Genomic DNA, 15,540 nt, shown 5'->3' with positions numbered 1-15,540 from the left:
TACTGGGGCAGCGCTGCCTGCCGGTGCCCCTTATAACCACTGCCACTGTGACGCGTCCCCTGTGCTGTCACAGGCGCCAGAGCGCATCACCGGCACACCCCGACCGCGCCCCGCCCCACCACGCCTCTCCCCCCCTTTCTGCTCCATTTACTTTCCTTCTCCCGTCTCTGGTTCCTTTTTGCCTCACCTCCTTTCTTCTCCCTTTTCTCCTGCCTCTTCTTTATCCTCTTCCAGTCCATCTCCCTTTGGCCTTCCTTTGCTTCCTTTTTTCCTCTCTACTCTGCCCCACTCCTGCCTTTCTTCTTTCTCTCCTGATCTTCTCCTCTGAAGAGCCCACAGCGGACCAAGGTCCTGACATGAGCCAAGGCAGGAGCAGGGGCAGGTCTTCTTGTGGCAAGAGCTGTGGCCCACGGGGGAGCCGCGCTGGAGCAGCTCTAGACGAACTGCGGCTCTTGGGAAGGGCCCATGGGAAGGACGACGGTTAGGAACTGGCCGCAACCCCTATTCCCCATGCCCTGTGCCCCTCGCGGGTGAGGAGGTAAAGGAGGTGGGAGTGAAGGAGTGAGGTTGTGCCTGGGAAGAAGGCGTGGCGGGTTGGGGGCAGGTGCTTTTCCTTGTGACTTTGCTGCTCACCATCCTACTCCATTTCAGAATGGCAATAAACGAAATTCCTTTTCCCCAGGTCGAGTCTGTTTTGCCTCTGGTGGCAATAGGTATGGCAATCTCCCTGCCCTTATGTCGACCCGCGAGCTTTTTCGTCTCCTTTTCTCCCCCTCTCCTGCTGAGGAGGGGGAATGGGAGAGCGGCTTGCTGGGCACCTGGCAGCCAGCCGAGGTTAACCCACCACATCAGCAGAGGTTGGGCACCTGCCGCCTCCCGGCTCTCTGCAGCCTGGTGTAAGCCAGGCACCTTCTTGCCACCCTGCTATGCTCACGTCCCCAGGCAGTTAATGGCTGCCGCATCCAGCCCCCGTTCTTCCTTCTCTCAGCGTATTTACAGGCAGCTTTTCAAAACCAGAAAGATTTATTGGCATCTTTGCCCGGGGTAAGTGTCCCGGAGGGAACGGTCTCTGGTGAAGAGGGTGGGCGGCCGTTGCCCAGGTGGTAACGCAGCCTCTGTCACAAGCCTCCTTGCAGCGAGAGGCCTCTTTGGCCACCTCGCGCTCTCTCTTTGGCGCGCTCTCTCTCTCTCTCCTCGGCCACCTCGCACTGCTGCTAGCGCTGACCTCTGCCTACTCCATGCTCACAAATGTGTCCGAGTTGCCTTGCTGCACCGCCAGGATCAGCTCCACAAAGAGGGGCCTCTTGAAGACATCTCTCAGCTGCAGCTTGCAGAAGCGCGTGGAGGGCAGCACTTTTAGCTTGCACTTGGTGGCTGGAGGCGCAAGAATGGAGGCTGCTTTCATCAGCCCCTGCAGCCAGAAGGCGGTTTTCTGCACGTCGAGGTACGAGCCGCTGCAGAGGGTCTGCAGGAGGCTGGCTTCCTGACTGCTCATCAGCTCATCCTCAGGGTGATGGAGGAAGCAGAGCATGTCCCCCAGCTGCCGCTCCCTGGTGCACATGCACTCCAGTTCCACACGCAGGCAGGAGTTCCTGAGCAGCATGTCCCCTTCGGTGCCCAGCTCGAGGTGGAAGGAGTGCCCAGCGGGTGGCTTCAGGGGCACAAGCAGGCGATAGACAAGGTCTTCTTCACGACCATTCCAGCCTTTCAGGAAGCCACCCACCCCGACAGCTGGCTGCAGTCGTGGCGTGAAGCCATTGCCGGACAGGATTCGGCAGACCCGGAGAAGGTTGTTCACCAGCTCTTCCACCATCGTGCACTCTCGTTGCCTCTTCCGCAGTGGCCACGATGTGCACTCATGCAGAAACCTGTCCATGTGCAATGGGTCGTCCCCCTCTTCTTCCTCCTCCTCCTCCTCCTCCTCAAGGCTTGTGGAGCTGCCATGCTTGCTGCTGCTTCCTGGCTCACGGCTCCTCTTCCAGGGCCGCCAGCAGAGCCAAAAGAGCAGGAGCAGGCCTCCAGCAAAGGCCCAGAACTGCCACTGCTGCAAGGAAGCAAGGAGCAGGGCTCCCCTGGTCACCCAGCTCGACTCCTGCATCTCTTCAAGCAGCCGAGCCATATCCTGGAGCAGCAGCTCCAGACGCTCTTGCTCGCGCTGGCACCTGGCCACGTCCGGACCATGCCCGACCTGCAGTGGCACGTGCATGATGCCCATCACAATCAAGGTGAACCATGTCACCAGAGCCATGGCCTGCAGGAGAGGGGAGAGAAGGGAGCTGAGTGGGGCTGGGCAGGGGGAGCAGGAGCCACAGGGTCATGGGGGCAGGCAGGAGAGGGGGCGAGGCAGCTGGGAGGCAGCAAGGCCTGTGCCCAGCCCCGGCGCTGGCAGCACCGTGCCCTGCCCACAGCTCTCCCGCGAGTGCCAGAGCCTCGCCACAGGGTCAGAGCCCCCTCCCCGGGGGCCCGCGTTACCGCTCCGGCCCTCGTCCAGCCCACACCAACCTCCCCGCCGCGTGTGCACTCACCGCTGCCCCAAGCCGTACTGGGGCAGCGCTGCCTGCCGGTGCCCCTTATAACCACTGCCACTGTGACGCGTCCCCTGTGCTGTCACAGGCGCCAGAGCGCATCACCGGCACACCCCGACCGCGCCCCGCCCCACCACGCCTCTCCCCCCCTTTCTGCTCCATTTACTTTCCTTCTCCCGTCTCTGGTTCCTTTTTGCCTCACCTCCTTTCTTCTCCCTTTTCTCCTGCCTCTTCTTTATCCTCTTCCAGTCCATCTCCCTTTGGCCTTCCTTTGCTTCCTTTTTTCCTCTCTACTCTGCCCCACTCCTGCCTTTCTTCTTTCTCTCCTGATCTTCTCCTCTGAAGAGCCCACAGCGGACCAAGGTCCTGACATGAGCCAAGGCAGGAGCAGGGGCAGGTCTTCTTGTGGCAAGAGCTGTGGCCCACGGGGGAGCCGCGCTGGAGCAGCTCTAGACGAACTGCGGCTCTTGGGAAGGGCCCATGGGAAGGACGACGGTTAGGAACTGGCCGCAACCCCTATTCCCCATGCCCTGTGCCCCTCGCGGGTGAGGAGGTAAAGGAGGTGGGAGTGAAGGAGTGAGGTTGTGCCTGGGAAGAAGGCGTGGCGGGTTGGGGGCAGGTGCTTTTCCTTGTGACTTTGCTGCTCACCATCCTACTCCATTTCAGAATGGCAATAAACGAAATTCCTTTTCCCCAGGTCGAGTCTGTTTTGCCTCTGGTGCTAATAGGTATGGCAATCTCCCTGCCCTTATGTCGACCCGCGAGCTTTTTCGTCTCCTTTTCTCCCCCTCTCCTGCTGAGGAGGGGGAATGGGAGAGCGGCTTGCTGGGCACCTGGCAGCCAGCCGAGGTTAACCCACCACATCAGCAGAGGTTGGGCACCTGCCACCTCCCGGCTCTCTGCAGCCTGGTGTAAGCCAGGCACCTTCTTGCCACCCTGCTATGCTCACGTCCCCAGGCAGTTAATGGCTGCCGCATCCAGCCCCCGTTCTTCCTTCTCTCAGCGTATTTACAGGCAGCTTTTCAAAACCAGAAAGATTTATTGGCATCTTTGCCCGGGGTAAGTGTCCCGGAGGGAACGGTCTCTGGTGAAGAGGGTGGGCGGCCGTTGCCCAGGTGGTAACGCAGCTTCTGTCACAAGCCTCCTTGCAGCGAGAGGCCTCTTTGGCCACCTCGCGCTCTCTCTTTGGCGCGCTCTCTCTCTCTCTCCTCGGCCACCTCGCACTGCTGCTAGCGCTGACCTCTGCCTACTCCATGCTCACAAATGTGTCCGAGTTGCCTTGCTGCACCGCCAGGATCAGCTCCACAAAGAGGGGCCTCTTGAAGACATCTCTCAGCTGCAGCTTGCAGAAGCGCGTGGAGGGCAGCACTTTTAGCTTGCACTTGGTGGCTGGAGGCGCAAGAATGGAGGCTGCTTTCATCAGCCCCTGCAGCCAGAAGGCGGTTTTCTGCACGTCGAGGTACGAGCCGCTGCAGAGGGTCTGCAGGAGGCTGGCTTCCTGACTGCTCATCAGCTCATCCTCAGGGTGATGGAGGAAGCAGAGCATGTCCCCCAGCTGCCGCTCCCTGGTGCACATGCACTCCAGTTCCACACGCAGGCAGGAGTTCCTGAGCAGCATGTCCCCTTCGGTGCCCAGCTCGAGGTGGAAGGAGTGCCCAGCGGGTGGCTTCAGGGGCACAAGCAGGCGATAGACAAGGTCTTCTTCACGACCATTCCAGCCTTTCAGGAAGCCACCCACCCCGACAGCTGGCTGCAGTCGTGGCGTGAAGCCATTGCCGGACAGGATTCGGCAGACCCGGAGAAGGTTGTTCACCAGCTCTTCCACCATCGTGCACTCTCGTTGCCTCTTCCGCAGTGGCCACGATGTGCACTCATGCAGAAACCTGTCCATGTGCAATGGGTCGTCCCCCTCTTCTTCCTCCTCCTCCTCCTCCTCCTCAAGGCTTGTGGAGCTGCCATGCTTGCTGCTGCTTCCTGGCTCACGGCTCCTCTTCCAGGGCCGCCAGCAGAGCCAAAAGAGCAGGAGCAGGCCTCCAGCAAAGGCCCAGAACTGCCACTGCTGCAAGGAAGCAAGGAGCAGGGCTCCCCTGGTCACCCAGCTCGACTCCTGCATCTCTTCAAGCAGCCGAGCCATATCCTGGAGCAGCAGCTCCAGACGCTCTTGCTCGCGCTGGCACCTGGCCACGTCCGGACCATGCCCGACCTGCAGTGGCACGTGCATGATGCCCATCACAATCAAGGTGAACCATGTCACCAGAGCCATGGCCTGCAGGAGAGGGGAGAGAAGGGAGCTGAGTGGGGCTGGGCAGGGGGAGCAGGAGCCACAGGGACATGGGGGCAGGCAGGAGAGGGGGCGAGGCAGCTGGGAGGCAGCAAGGCCTGTGCCCAGCCCCGGCGCTGGCAGCACCGTGCCCTGCCCACAGCTCTCCCGCGAGTGCCAGAGCCTCGCCACAGGGTCAGAGCCCCCTCCCCGGGGACCTGCGTTACCGCTCCGGCCCTCGTCCAGCCCACACCAACCTCCCCGCCGCGTGTGCACTCACCGCTGCCCCAAGCCGTACTGGGGCAGCGCTGCCTGCCGGTGCCCCTTATAACCACTGCCACTGTGACACGTCCCCTGTGCTGTCACAGGCGCCAGAGCGCATCACAGGCACACCCCGACCGCGCCCCGCCCCACCACGCCTCTCCCCCCCTTTCTGCTCCATTTACTTTCCTTCTCCCGTCTCTGGTTCCTTTTTGCCTCACCTCCTTTCTTCTCCCTTTTCTCCTGCCTCTTCTTTATCCTCTTCCAGTCCATCTCCCTTTGGCCTTCCTTTGCTTCCCTTTTTCCTCTCTACTCTGCCCCACTCCCGCCTTTCTTCTTTCTCTCCTGATCTTCTCCTCTGAAGAGCCCACAGCGGACCAAGGTCCTGACATGAGCCAAGGCAGGAGCAGGGGCAGGTCTTCTTGTGGCAAGAGCTGTGGCCCACGGGGGAGCCGCGCTGGAGCAGCTCTAGACGAACTGCGGCTCTTGGGAAGGGCCCATGGGAAGGACGACGGTTAGGAACTGGCCGCAACCCCTATTCCCCATGCCCTGTGCCCCTCGCGGGTGAGGAGGTAAAGGAGGTGGGAGTGAAGGAGTGAGGTTGTGCCTGGGAAGAAGGCGTGGCGGGTTGGGGGCAGGTGCTTTTCCTTGTGACTTTGCTGCTCACCATCCTACTCCATTTCAGAATGGCAATAAACGAAATTCCTTTTCCCCAGGTCGAGTCTGTTTTGCCTCTGGTGCTAATAGGTATGGCAATCTCCCTGCCCTTATGTCGACCCGCGAGCTTTTTCGTCTCCTTTTCTCCCCCTCTCCTGCTGAGGAGGGGGAATGGGAGAGCGGCTTGCTGGGCACCTGGCAGCCAGCCGAGGTTAACCCACCACATCAGCAGAGGTTGGGCACCTGCCACCTCCCGGCTCTCTGCAGCCTGGTGTAAGCCAGGCACCTTCTTGCCACCCTGCTATGCTCACGTCCCCAGGCAGTTAATGGCTGCCGCATCCAGCCCCCGTTCTTCCTTCTCTCAGCGTATTTACAGGCAGCTTTTCAAAACCAGAAAGATTTATTGGCATCTTTGCCCGGGGTAAGTGTCCCGGAGGGAACGGTCTCTGGTGAAGAGGGTGGGCGGCCGTTGCCCAGGTGGTAACGCAGCCTCTGTCACAAGCCTCCTTGCAGCGAGCGGATATTTGGCCACCTCGCACTCTCTCTTTGGCACTCTCTCTCTCTCTCCTCGGCCACCTCGCACTGCTGCTAGCGCTGACCTCTGCCTACTCCATGCTCACAAATGTGTCCGAGTTGCCTTGCTGCACCGCCAGGATCAGCTCCACAAAGAGGGGCCTCTTGAAGACATCTCTCAGCTGCAGCTTGCAGAAGCGCGTGGAGGGCAGCACTTTTAGCTTGCACTTGGTGGCTGGAGGCGCAAGAATGGAGGCTGCTTTCATCAGCCCCTGCAGCCAGAAGGCGGTTTTCTGCATGTCGAGGTACGAGCCGCTGCAGAGGGTCTGCAGGAGGCTGGCTTCCTGACTGCTCATCAGCTCATCCTCAGGGTGATGGAGGAAGCAGAGCATGTCCCCCAGCTGCCGCTCCCTGGTGCACATGCACTCCAGTTCCACACGCAGGCAGGAGTTCCTGAGCAGCATGTCCCCTTCGGTGCCCAGCTCGAGGTGGAAGGAGTGCCCAGCGGGTGGCTTCAGGGGCACAAGCAGGCGATAGACAAGGTCTTCTTCACGACCATTCCAGCCTTTCAGGAAGCCACCCACCCCGACAGCTGGCTGCAGTCGTGGCGTGAAGCCATTGCCGGACAGGATTCGGCAGACCCGGAGAAGGTTGTTCACCAGCTCTTCCACCATCGTGCACTCTCGTTGCCTCTTCCGCAGTGGCCACGATGTGCACTCATGCAGAAACCTGTCCATGTGCAATGGGTCGTCCCCCTCTTCTTCCTCCTCCTCCTCCTCCTCCTCAAGGCTTGTGGAGCTGCCATGCTTGCTGCTGCTTCCTGGCTCACGGCTCCTCTTCCAGGGCCGCCAGCAGAGCCAAAAGAGCAGGAGCAGGCCTCCAGCAAAGGCCCAGAACTGCCACTGCTGCAAGGAAGCAAGGAGCAGGGCTCCCCTGGTCACCCAGCTCGACTCCTGCATCTCTTCAAGCAGCCGAGCCATATCCTGGAGCAGCAGCTCCAGACGCTCTTGCTCGCGCTGGCACCTGGCCACGTCCGGACCATGCCCGACCTGCAGTGGCACGTGCATGATGCCCATCACAATCAAGGTGAACCATGTCACCAGAGCCATGGCCTGCAGGAGAGGGGAGAGAAGGGAGCTGAGTGGGGCTGGGCAGGGGGAGCAGGAGCCACAGGGACATGGGGGCAGGCAGGAGAGGGGGCGAGGCAGCTGGGAGGCAGCAAGGCCTGTGCCCAGCCCCGGCGCTGGCAGCACCGTGCCCTGCCCACAGCTCTCCCGCGAGTGCCAGAGCCTCGCCACAGGGTCAGAGCCCCCTCCCCGGGGACCTGCGTTACCGCTCCGGCCCTCGTCCAGCCCACACCAACCTCCCCGCCGCGTGTGCACTCACCGCTGCCCCAAGCCGTACTGGGGCAGCGCTGCCTGCCGGTGCCCCTTATAACCACTGCCACTGTGACACGTCCCCTGTGCTGTCACAGGCGCCAGAGCGCATCACAGGCACACCCCGACCGCGCCCCGCCCCACCACGCCTCTCCCCCCCTTTCTGCTCCATTTACTTTCCTTCTCCCGTCTCTGGTTCCTTTTTGCCTCACCTCCTTTCTTCTCCCTTTTCTCCTGCCTCTTCTTTATCCTCTTCCAGTCCATCTCCCTTTGGCCTTCCTTTGCTTCCCTTTTTCCTCTCTACTCTGCCCCACTCCCGCCTTTCTTCTTTCTCTCCTGATCTTCTCCTCTGAAGAGCCCACAGCGGACCAGGGTCCTGACATGAGCCAAGGCAGGAGCAGGGGCAGGTCTTCTTGTGGCAAGAGCTGTGGCCCACGGGGGAGCCGCGCTGGAGCAGCTCTAGACGAACTGCGGCTCTTGGGAAGGGCCCATGGGAAGGACGACGGTTAGGAACTGGCCGCAACCCCTATTCCCCATGCCCTGTGCCCCTCGCGGGTGAGGAGGTAAAGGAGGTGGGAGTGAAGGAGTGAGGTTGTGCCTGGGAAGAAGGCGTGGCGGGTTGGGGGCAGGTGCTTTTCCTTGTGACTTTGCTGCTCACCATCCTACTCCATTTCAGAATGGCAATAAATGAAATTCCTTTTCCCCAGGTCGAGTCTGTTTTGCCTCTGGTGCTAATAGGTATGGCAATCTCCCTGCCCTTATGTCGACCCGCGAGCTTTTTCGTCTCCTTTTCTCCCCCTCTCCTGCTGAGGAGGGGGAATGGGAGAGCGGCTTGCTGGGCACCTGGCAGCCAGCCGAGGTTAACCCACCACATCAGCAGAGGTTGGGCACCTGCCGCCTCCCGGCTCTCTGCAGCCTGGTGTAAGCCAGGCACCTTCTTGCCACCCTGCTATGCTCACGTCCCCAGGCAGTTAATGGCTGCCGCATCCAGCCCCCGTTCTTCCTTCTCTCAGCGTATTTACAGGCAGCTTTTCAAAACCAGAAAGATTTATTGGCATCTTTGCCCGGGGTAAGTGTCCCGGAGGGAATGGTCTCTGGTGAAGAGGGTGGGCGGCCGTTGCCCAGGTGGTAACGCAGCCTCTGTCACAAGCCTCCTTGCAGCGAGAGGCCTCTTTGCTCTCTCTTTGGCGCGCTCTCTCTCTCTCTCCTCGGCCACCTCGCACTGCTGCTAGCGCTGACCTCTGCCTACTCCATGCTCACAAATGTGTCCGAGTTGCCTTGCTGCACCGCCAGGATCAGCTCCACAAAGAGGGGCCTCTTGAAGACATCTCTCAGCTGCAGCTTGCAGAAGCGCGTGGAGGGCAGCACTTTTAGCTTGCACTTGGTGGCTGGAGGCGCAAGAATGGAGGCTGCTTTCATCAGCCCCTGCAGCCAGAAGGCGGTTTTCTGCACGTCGAGGTACGAGCCGCTGCAGAGGGTCTGCAGGAGGCTGGCTTCCTGACTGCTCATCAGCTCATCCTCAGGGTGATGGAGGAAGCAGAGCATGTCCCCCAGCTGCCGCTCCCTGGTGCACATGCACTCCAGTTCCACACGCAGGCAGGAGTTCCTGAGCAGCATGTCCCCTTCGGTGCCCAGCTCGAGGTGGAAGGAGTGCCCAGCGGGTGGCTTCAGGGGCACAAGCAGGCGATAGACAAGGTCTTCTTCACGACCATTCCAGCCTTTCAGGAAGCCACCCACCCCGACAGCTGGCTGCAGTCGTGGCGTGAAGCCATTGCCGCACAGGATTCGGCAGACCCGGAGAAGGTTGTTCACCAGCTCTTCCACCATCGTGCACTCTCGTTGCCTCTTCCGCAGTGGCCACGATGTGCACTCATGCAGAAACCTGTCCATGTGCAATGGGTCGTCCCCCTCTTCTTCCTCCTCCTCCTCCTCCTCCTCAAGGCTTGTGGAGCTGCCATGCTTGCTGCTGCTTCCTGGCTCACGGCTCCTCTTCCAGGGCCGCCAGCAGAGCCAAAAGAGCAGGAGCAGGCCTCCAGCAAAGGCCCAGAACTGCCACTGCTGCAAGGAAGCAAGGAGCAGGGCTCCCCTGGTCACCCAGCTCGACTCCTGCATCTCTTCAAGCAGCCGAGCCATATCCTGGAGCAGCAGCTCCAGACGCTCTTGCTCGCGCTGGCACCTGGCCACGTCCGGACCATGCCCGACCTGCAGTGGCACGTGCATGATGCCCATCACAATCAAGGTGAACCATGTCACCAGAGCCATGGCCTGCAGGAGAGGGGAGAGAAGGGAGCTGAGTGGGGCTGGGCAGGGGGAGCAGGAGCCACAGGGACATGGGGGCAGGCAGGAGAGGGGGCGAGGCAGCTGGGAGGCAGCAAGGCCTGTGCCCAGCCCCGGCGCTGGCAGCACCGTGCCCTGCCCACAGCTCTCCCGCGAGTGCCAGAGCCTCGCCACAGGGTCAGAGCCCCCTCCCCGGGGACCTGCGTTACCGCTCTGGCCCTCGTCCAGCCCACACCAACCTCCCCGCCGCGTGTGCACTCACCGCTGCCCCAAGCCGTACTGGGGCAGCGCTGCCTGCCGGTGCCCCTTATAACCACTGCCACTGTGACACGTCCCCTGTGCTGTCACAGGCGCCAGAGCGCATCACAGGCACACCCCGACCGCGCCCCGCCCCACCACGCCTCTCCCCCCCTTTCTGCTCCATTTACTTTCCTTCTCCCGTCTCTGGTTCCTTTTTGCCTCACCTCCTTTCTTCTCCCTTTTCTCCTGCCTCTTCTTTATCCTCTTCCAGTCCATCTCCCTTTGGCCTTCCTTTGCTTCCCTTTTTCCTCTCTACTCTGCCCCACTCCCGCCTTTCTTCTTTCTCTCCTGATCTTCTCCTCTGAAGAGCCCACAGCGGACCAGGGTCCTGACATGAGCCAAGGCAGGAGCAGGGGCAGGTCTTCTTGTGGCAAGAGCTGTGGCCCACGGGGGAGCCGCGCTGGAGCAGCTCTAGACGAACTGCGGCTCTTGGGAAGGGCCCATGGGAAGGACGACGGTTAGGAACTGGCCGCAACCCCTATTCCCCATGCCCTGTGCCCCTCGCGGGTGAGGAGGTAAAGGAGGTGGGAGTGAAGGAGTGAGGTTGTGCCTGGGAAGAAGGCGTGGCGGGTTGGGGGCAGGTGCTTTTCCTTGTGACTTTGCTGCTCACCATCCTACTCCATTTCAGAATGGCAATAAATGAAATTCCTTTTCCCCAGGTCGAGTCTGTTTTGCCTCTGGTGCTAATAGGTATGGCAATCTCCCTGCCCTTATGTCGACCCGCGAGCTTTTTCGTCTCCTTTTCTCCCCCTCTCCTGCTGAGGAGGGGGAATGGGAGAGCGGCTTGCTGGGCACCTGGCAGCCAGCCGAGGTTAACCCACCACATCAGCAGAGGTTGGGCACCTGCCGCCTCCCGGCTCTCTGCAGCCTGGTGTAAGCCAGGCACCTTCTTGCCACCCTGCTATGCTCACGTCCCCAGGCAGTTAATGGCTGCCACATCCAGCCCCCGTTCTTCCTTCTCTCAGCGTATTTACAGGCAGCTTTTCAAAACCAGAAAGATTTATTGGCATCTTTGCCCGGGGTAAGTGTCCCGGAGGGAACGGTCTCTGGTGAAGAGGGTGGGCGGCCGTTGCCCAGGTGGTAACGCAGCCTCTGTCACAAGCCTCCTTGCAGCGAGAGGCCTCTTTGGCCACCTCGCGCTCTCTCTTTGGCGCGCTCTCTCTCTCTCTCCTCGGCCACCTCGCACTGCTGCTAGCGCTGACCTCTGCCTACTCCATGCTCACAAATGTGTCCGAGTTGCCTTGCTGCACCGCCAGGATCAGCTCCACAAAGAGGGGCCTCTTGAAGACATCTCTCAGCTGCAGCTTGCAGAAGCGCGTGGAGGGCAGCACTTTTAGCTTGCACTTGGTGGCTGGAGGCGCAAGAATGGAGGCTGCTTTCATCAGCCCCTGCAGCCAGAAGGCGGTTTTCTGCACGTCGAGGTACGAGCCGCTGCAGAGGGTCTGCAGGAGGCTGGCTTCCTGACTGCTCATCAGCTCATCCTCAGGGTGATGGAGGAAGCAGAGCATGTCCCCCAGCTGCCGCTCCCTGGTGCACATGCACTCCAGTTCCACACGCAGGCAGGAGTTCCTGAGCAGCATGTCCCCTTCGGTGCCCAGCTCGAGGTGGAAGGAGTGCCCAGCGGGTGGCTTCAGGGGCACAAGCAGGCGATAGACAAGGTCTTCTTCACGACCATTCCAGCCTTTCAGGAAGCCACCCACCCCGACAGCTGGCTGCAGTCGTGGCGTGAAGCCATTGCCGGACAGGATTCGGCAGACCCGGAGAAGGTTGTTCACCAGCTCTTCCACCATCGTGCACTCTCGTTGCCTCTTCCGCAGTGGCCACGATGTGCACTCATGCAGAAACCTGTCCATGTGCAATGGGTCGTCCCCCTCTTCTTCCTCCTCCTCCTCCTCCTCCTCCTCAAGGCTTGTGGAGCTGCCATGCTTGCTGCTGCTTCCTGGCTCACGGCTCCTCTTCCAGGGCCGCCAGCAGAGCCAAAAGAGCAGGAGCAGGCCTCCAGCAAAGGCCCAGAACTGCCACTGCTGCAAGGAAGCAAGGAGCAGGGCTCCCCTGGTCACCCAGCTCGACTCCTGCATCTCTTCAAGCAGCCGAGCCATATCCTGGAGCAGCAGCTCCAGACGCTCTTGCTCGCGCTGGCACCTGGCCACGTCCGGACCATGCCCGACCTGCAGTGGCACGTGCATGATGCCCATCACAATCAAGGTGAACCATGTCACCAGAGCCATGGCCTGCAGGAGAGGGGAGAGAAGGGAGCTGAGTGGGGCTGGGCAGGGGGAGCAGGAGCCACAGGGACATGGGGGCAGGCAGGAGAGGGGGCGAGGCAGCTGGGAGGCAGCAAGGCCTGTGCCCAGCCCCGGCGCTGGCAGCACCGTGCCCTGCCCACAGCTCTCCCGCGAGTGCCAGAGCCTCGCCACAGGGTCAGAGCCCCCTCCCCGGGGGCCCGCGTTACCGCTCCGGCCCTCGTCCAGCCCACACCAACCTCCCCGCCGCGTGTGCACTCACCGCTGCCCCAAGCCGTACTGGGGCAGCGCTGCCTGCCGGTGCCCCTTATAACCACTGCCACTGTGACACGTCCCCTGTGCTGTCACAGGCGCCAGAGCGCATCACAGGCACACCCCGACCGCGCCCCGCCCCACCACGCCTCTCCCCCCCTTTCTGCTCCATTTACTTTCCTTCTCCCGTCTCTGGTTCCTTTTTGCCTCACCTCCTTTCTTCTCCCTTTTCTCCTGCCTCTTCTTTATCCTCTTCCAGTCCATCTCCCTTTGGCCTTCCTTTGCTTCCCGTTTTCCTCTCTACTCTGCCCCACTCCCGCCTTTCTTCTTTCTCTCCTGATCTTCTCCTCTGAAGAGCCCACAGCGGACCAGGGTCCTGACATGAGCCAAGGCAGGAGCAGGGGCAGGTCTTCTTGTGGCAAGAGCTGTGGCCCACGGGGGAGCCGCGCTGGAGCAGCTCTAGACGAACTGCGGCTCTTGGGAAGGGCCCATGGGAAGGACGACGGTTAGGAACTGGCCGCAACCCCTATTCCCCATGCCCTGTGCCCCTCGCAGGTGAGGAGGTAAAGGAGGTGGGAGTGAAGGAGTGAGGTTGTGCCTGGGAAGAAGGCGTGGCGGGTTGGGGGCAGGTGCTTTTCCTTGTGACTTTGCTGCTCACCATCCTACTCCATTTCAGAATGGCAATAAATGAAATTCCTTTTCCCCAGGTCGAGTCTGTTTTGCCTCTGGTGCTAATAGGTATGGCAATCTCCCTGCCCTTATGTCGACCCGCGAGCTTTTTCGTCTCCTTTTCTCCCCCTCTCCTGCTGAGGAGGGGGAATGGGAGAGCGGCTTGCTGGGCACCTGGCAGCCAGCCGAGGTTAACCCACCACATCAGCAGAGGTTGGGCACCTGCCGCCTCCCGGCTCTCTGCAGCCTGGTGTAAGCCAGGCACCTTCTTGCCACCCTGCTATGCTCACGTCCCCAGGCAGTTAATGGCTGCCGCATCCAGCCCCCGTTCTTCCTTCTCTCAGCGTATTTACAGGCAGCTTTTCAAAACCAGAAAGATTTATTGGCATCTTTGCCCGGGGTAAGTGTCCCGGAGGGAACGGTCTCTGGTGAAGAGGGTGGGCGGCCGTTGCCCAGGTGGTAACGCAGCCTCTGTCACAAGCCTCCTTGCAGCGAGAGGCCTCTTTGGCCACCTCGCGCTCTCTCTTTGGCGCGCTCTCTCTCTCTCTCCTCGGCCACCTCGCACTGCTGCTAGCGCTGACCTCTGCCTACTCCATGCTCACAAATGTGTCCGAGTTGCCTTGCTGCACCGCCAGGATCAGCTCCACAAAGAGGGGCCTCTTGAAGACATCTCTCAGCTGCAGCTTGCAGAAGCGCGTGGAGGGCAGCACTTTTAGCTTGCACTTGGTGGCTGGAGGCGCAAGAATGGAGGCTGCTTTCATCAGCCCCTGCAGCCAGAAGGCGGTTTTCTGCACGTCGAGGTACGAGCCGCTGCAGAGGGTCTGCAGGAGGCTGGCTTCCTGACTGCTCATCAGCTCATCCTCAGGGTGATGGAGGAAGCAGAGCATGTCCCCCAGCTGCCGCTCCCTGGTGCACATGCACTCCAGTTCCACACGCAGGCAGGAGTTCCTGAGCAGCATGTCCCCTTCGGTGCCCAGCTCGAGGTGGAAGGAGTGCCCAGCGGGTGGCTTCAGGGGCACAAGCAGGCGATAGACAAGGTCTTCTTCACGACCATTCCAGCCTTTCAGGAAGCCACCCACCCCGACAGCTGGCTGCAGTCGTGGCGTGAAGCCATTGCCGGACAGGATTCGGCAGACCCGGAGAAGGTTGTTCACCAGCTCTTCCACCATCGTGCACTCTCGTTGCCTCTTCCGCAGTGGCCACGATGTGCACTCATGCAGAAACCTGTCAATGTGCAATGGGTCCTCCCCCTCTTCTTCCTCCTCCTCCTCCTCCTCCTCAAGGCTTGTGGAGCTGCCATGCTTGCTGCTGCTTCCTGGCTCACGGCTCCTCTTCCAGGGCCGCCAGCAGAGCCAAAAGAGCAGGAGCAGGCCTCCAGCAAAGGCCCAGAACTGCCACTGCTGCAAGGAAGCAAGGAGCAGGGCTCCCCTGGTCACCCAGCTCGACTCCTGCATCTCTTCAAGCAGCCGAGCCATATCCTGGAGCAGCAGCTCCAGACGCTCTTGCTCGCGCTGGCACCTGGCCACGTCCGGACCATGCCCGACCTGCAGTGGCACGTGCATGATGCCCATCACAATCAAGGTGAACCATGTCACCAGAGCCATGGCCTGCAGGAGAGGGGAGAGAAGGGAGCTGAGTGGGGCTGGGCAGGGGGAGCAGGAGCCACAGGGACATGGGGGCAGGCAGGAGAGGGGGCGAGGCAGCTGGGAGGCAGCAAGGCCTGTGCCCAGCCCCGGCGCTGGCAGCACCGTGCCCTGCCCACAGCTCTCCCGCGAGTGCCAGAGCCTCGCCACAGGGTCAGAGCCCCCTCCCCGGGGGCCCGCGTTACCGCTCCGGCCCTCGTCCAGCCCACACCAACCTCCCCGCCGCGTGTGCACTCACCGCTGCCCCAAGCCGTACTGGGGCAGCGCTGCCTGCCGGTGCCCCTTATAACCACTGCCACTGTGACACGTCCCCTGTGCTGTCACAGGCGCCAGAGCGCATCACAGGCACACCCCGACCGCGCCCCGCCCCACCACGCCTCTCCCCCCCTTTCTGCTCCATTTACTTTCCTTCTCCCGTCTCTGGTTCCTTTTTGCCTCACCTCCTTTCTTCTCCCTTTTCTCCTGCCTCTTCTTTATCCTCTTCCAGTCCATCTCCCTTTGGCCTTCCTTTGCTTCCCGTTTTCCTCTCTACTCTGCCCCACTCCCGCCTTTCTTCTTTCTCTC

At 61.3% G+C, this 15,540-nt stretch overlaps 6 protein-coding genes across 6 annotated transcripts; all 6 read right to left on the bottom strand.

Annotated features, from left to right (window-relative positions):
• Positions 1 to 1,231: 1,231 nt before the first annotated feature.
• LOC135314906 (inositol 1,4,5-trisphosphate receptor-interacting protein-like 1) lies at positions 1,232 to 2,248 on the bottom strand. The gene has a single exon (XM_064459958.1). It carries the CDS (start codon positions 2,246 to 2,248, stop codon positions 1,232 to 1,234), a length of 1,017 nt encoding a protein of 338 aa, XP_064316028.1.
• A 1,523-nt stretch (positions 2,249 to 3,771) lies between these two features.
• LOC135314905 (inositol 1,4,5-trisphosphate receptor-interacting protein-like 1) lies at positions 3,772 to 4,788 on the bottom strand. Its single transcript, XM_064459957.1, has one exon. The coding sequence runs from the start codon at positions 4,786 to 4,788 to the stop codon at positions 3,772 to 3,774; it is 1,017 nt and encodes a 338-aa protein (XP_064316027.1).
• Positions 4,789 to 6,308: 1,520 nt separating this feature from the next.
• On the bottom strand, positions 6,309 to 7,325 carry LOC135314904 (inositol 1,4,5-trisphosphate receptor-interacting protein-like 1). Its single transcript, XM_064459956.1, has one exon. It carries the CDS (start codon positions 7,323 to 7,325, stop codon positions 6,309 to 6,311), a length of 1,017 nt encoding a protein of 338 aa, XP_064316026.1.
• A 1,512-nt stretch (positions 7,326 to 8,837) lies between these two features.
• Positions 8,838 to 9,854, bottom strand: LOC135314903 (inositol 1,4,5-trisphosphate receptor-interacting protein-like 1). The gene has a single exon (XM_064459955.1). The coding sequence runs from the start codon at positions 9,852 to 9,854 to the stop codon at positions 8,838 to 8,840; it is 1,017 nt and encodes a 338-aa protein (XP_064316025.1).
• Positions 9,855 to 11,377: 1,523 nt separating this feature from the next.
• On the bottom strand, positions 11,378 to 12,397 carry LOC135314902 (inositol 1,4,5-trisphosphate receptor-interacting protein-like 1). The gene has a single exon (XM_064459954.1). It carries the CDS (start codon positions 12,395 to 12,397, stop codon positions 11,378 to 11,380), a length of 1,020 nt encoding a protein of 339 aa, XP_064316024.1.
• Positions 12,398 to 13,920: 1,523 nt separating this feature from the next.
• On the bottom strand, positions 13,921 to 14,937 carry LOC135314901 (inositol 1,4,5-trisphosphate receptor-interacting protein-like 1). Its single transcript, XM_064459953.1, has one exon. The coding sequence runs from the start codon at positions 14,935 to 14,937 to the stop codon at positions 13,921 to 13,923; it is 1,017 nt and encodes a 338-aa protein (XP_064316023.1).
• Between the last annotated feature and the right edge of the window lie 603 nt (positions 14,938 to 15,540).

The sequence above is a fragment of the Phalacrocorax carbo genome, chromosome 9 (assembly GCF_963921805.1).
Source record: "Phalacrocorax carbo chromosome 9, bPhaCar2.1, whole genome shotgun sequence".
Taxonomy (NCBI): domain Eukaryota; kingdom Metazoa; phylum Chordata; class Aves; order Suliformes; family Phalacrocoracidae; genus Phalacrocorax; species Phalacrocorax carbo.
The sequence above is the reverse complement of the archived record's forward strand: the minus strand, read 5'-3'. Positions and strand labels throughout refer to the sequence as shown.

What these genes read in the sequence shown, in the direction of transcription:
- LOC135314906 (XM_064459958.1), bottom strand. Translation starts at nt 2,248, where the DNA reads ATGGCTCTGGTGACATGGTTCACCTTGATTGTGATGGGCATCATGCAC.
- LOC135314905 (XM_064459957.1), bottom strand. Translation starts at nt 4,788, where the DNA reads ATGGCTCTGGTGACATGGTTCACCTTGATTGTGATGGGCATCATGCAC.
- LOC135314904 (XM_064459956.1), bottom strand. Translation starts at nt 7,325, where the DNA reads ATGGCTCTGGTGACATGGTTCACCTTGATTGTGATGGGCATCATGCAC.
- LOC135314903 (XM_064459955.1), bottom strand. Translation starts at nt 9,854, where the DNA reads ATGGCTCTGGTGACATGGTTCACCTTGATTGTGATGGGCATCATGCAC.
- LOC135314902 (XM_064459954.1), bottom strand. Translation starts at nt 12,397, where the DNA reads ATGGCTCTGGTGACATGGTTCACCTTGATTGTGATGGGCATCATGCAC.
- LOC135314901 (XM_064459953.1), bottom strand. Translation starts at nt 14,937, where the DNA reads ATGGCTCTGGTGACATGGTTCACCTTGATTGTGATGGGCATCATGCAC.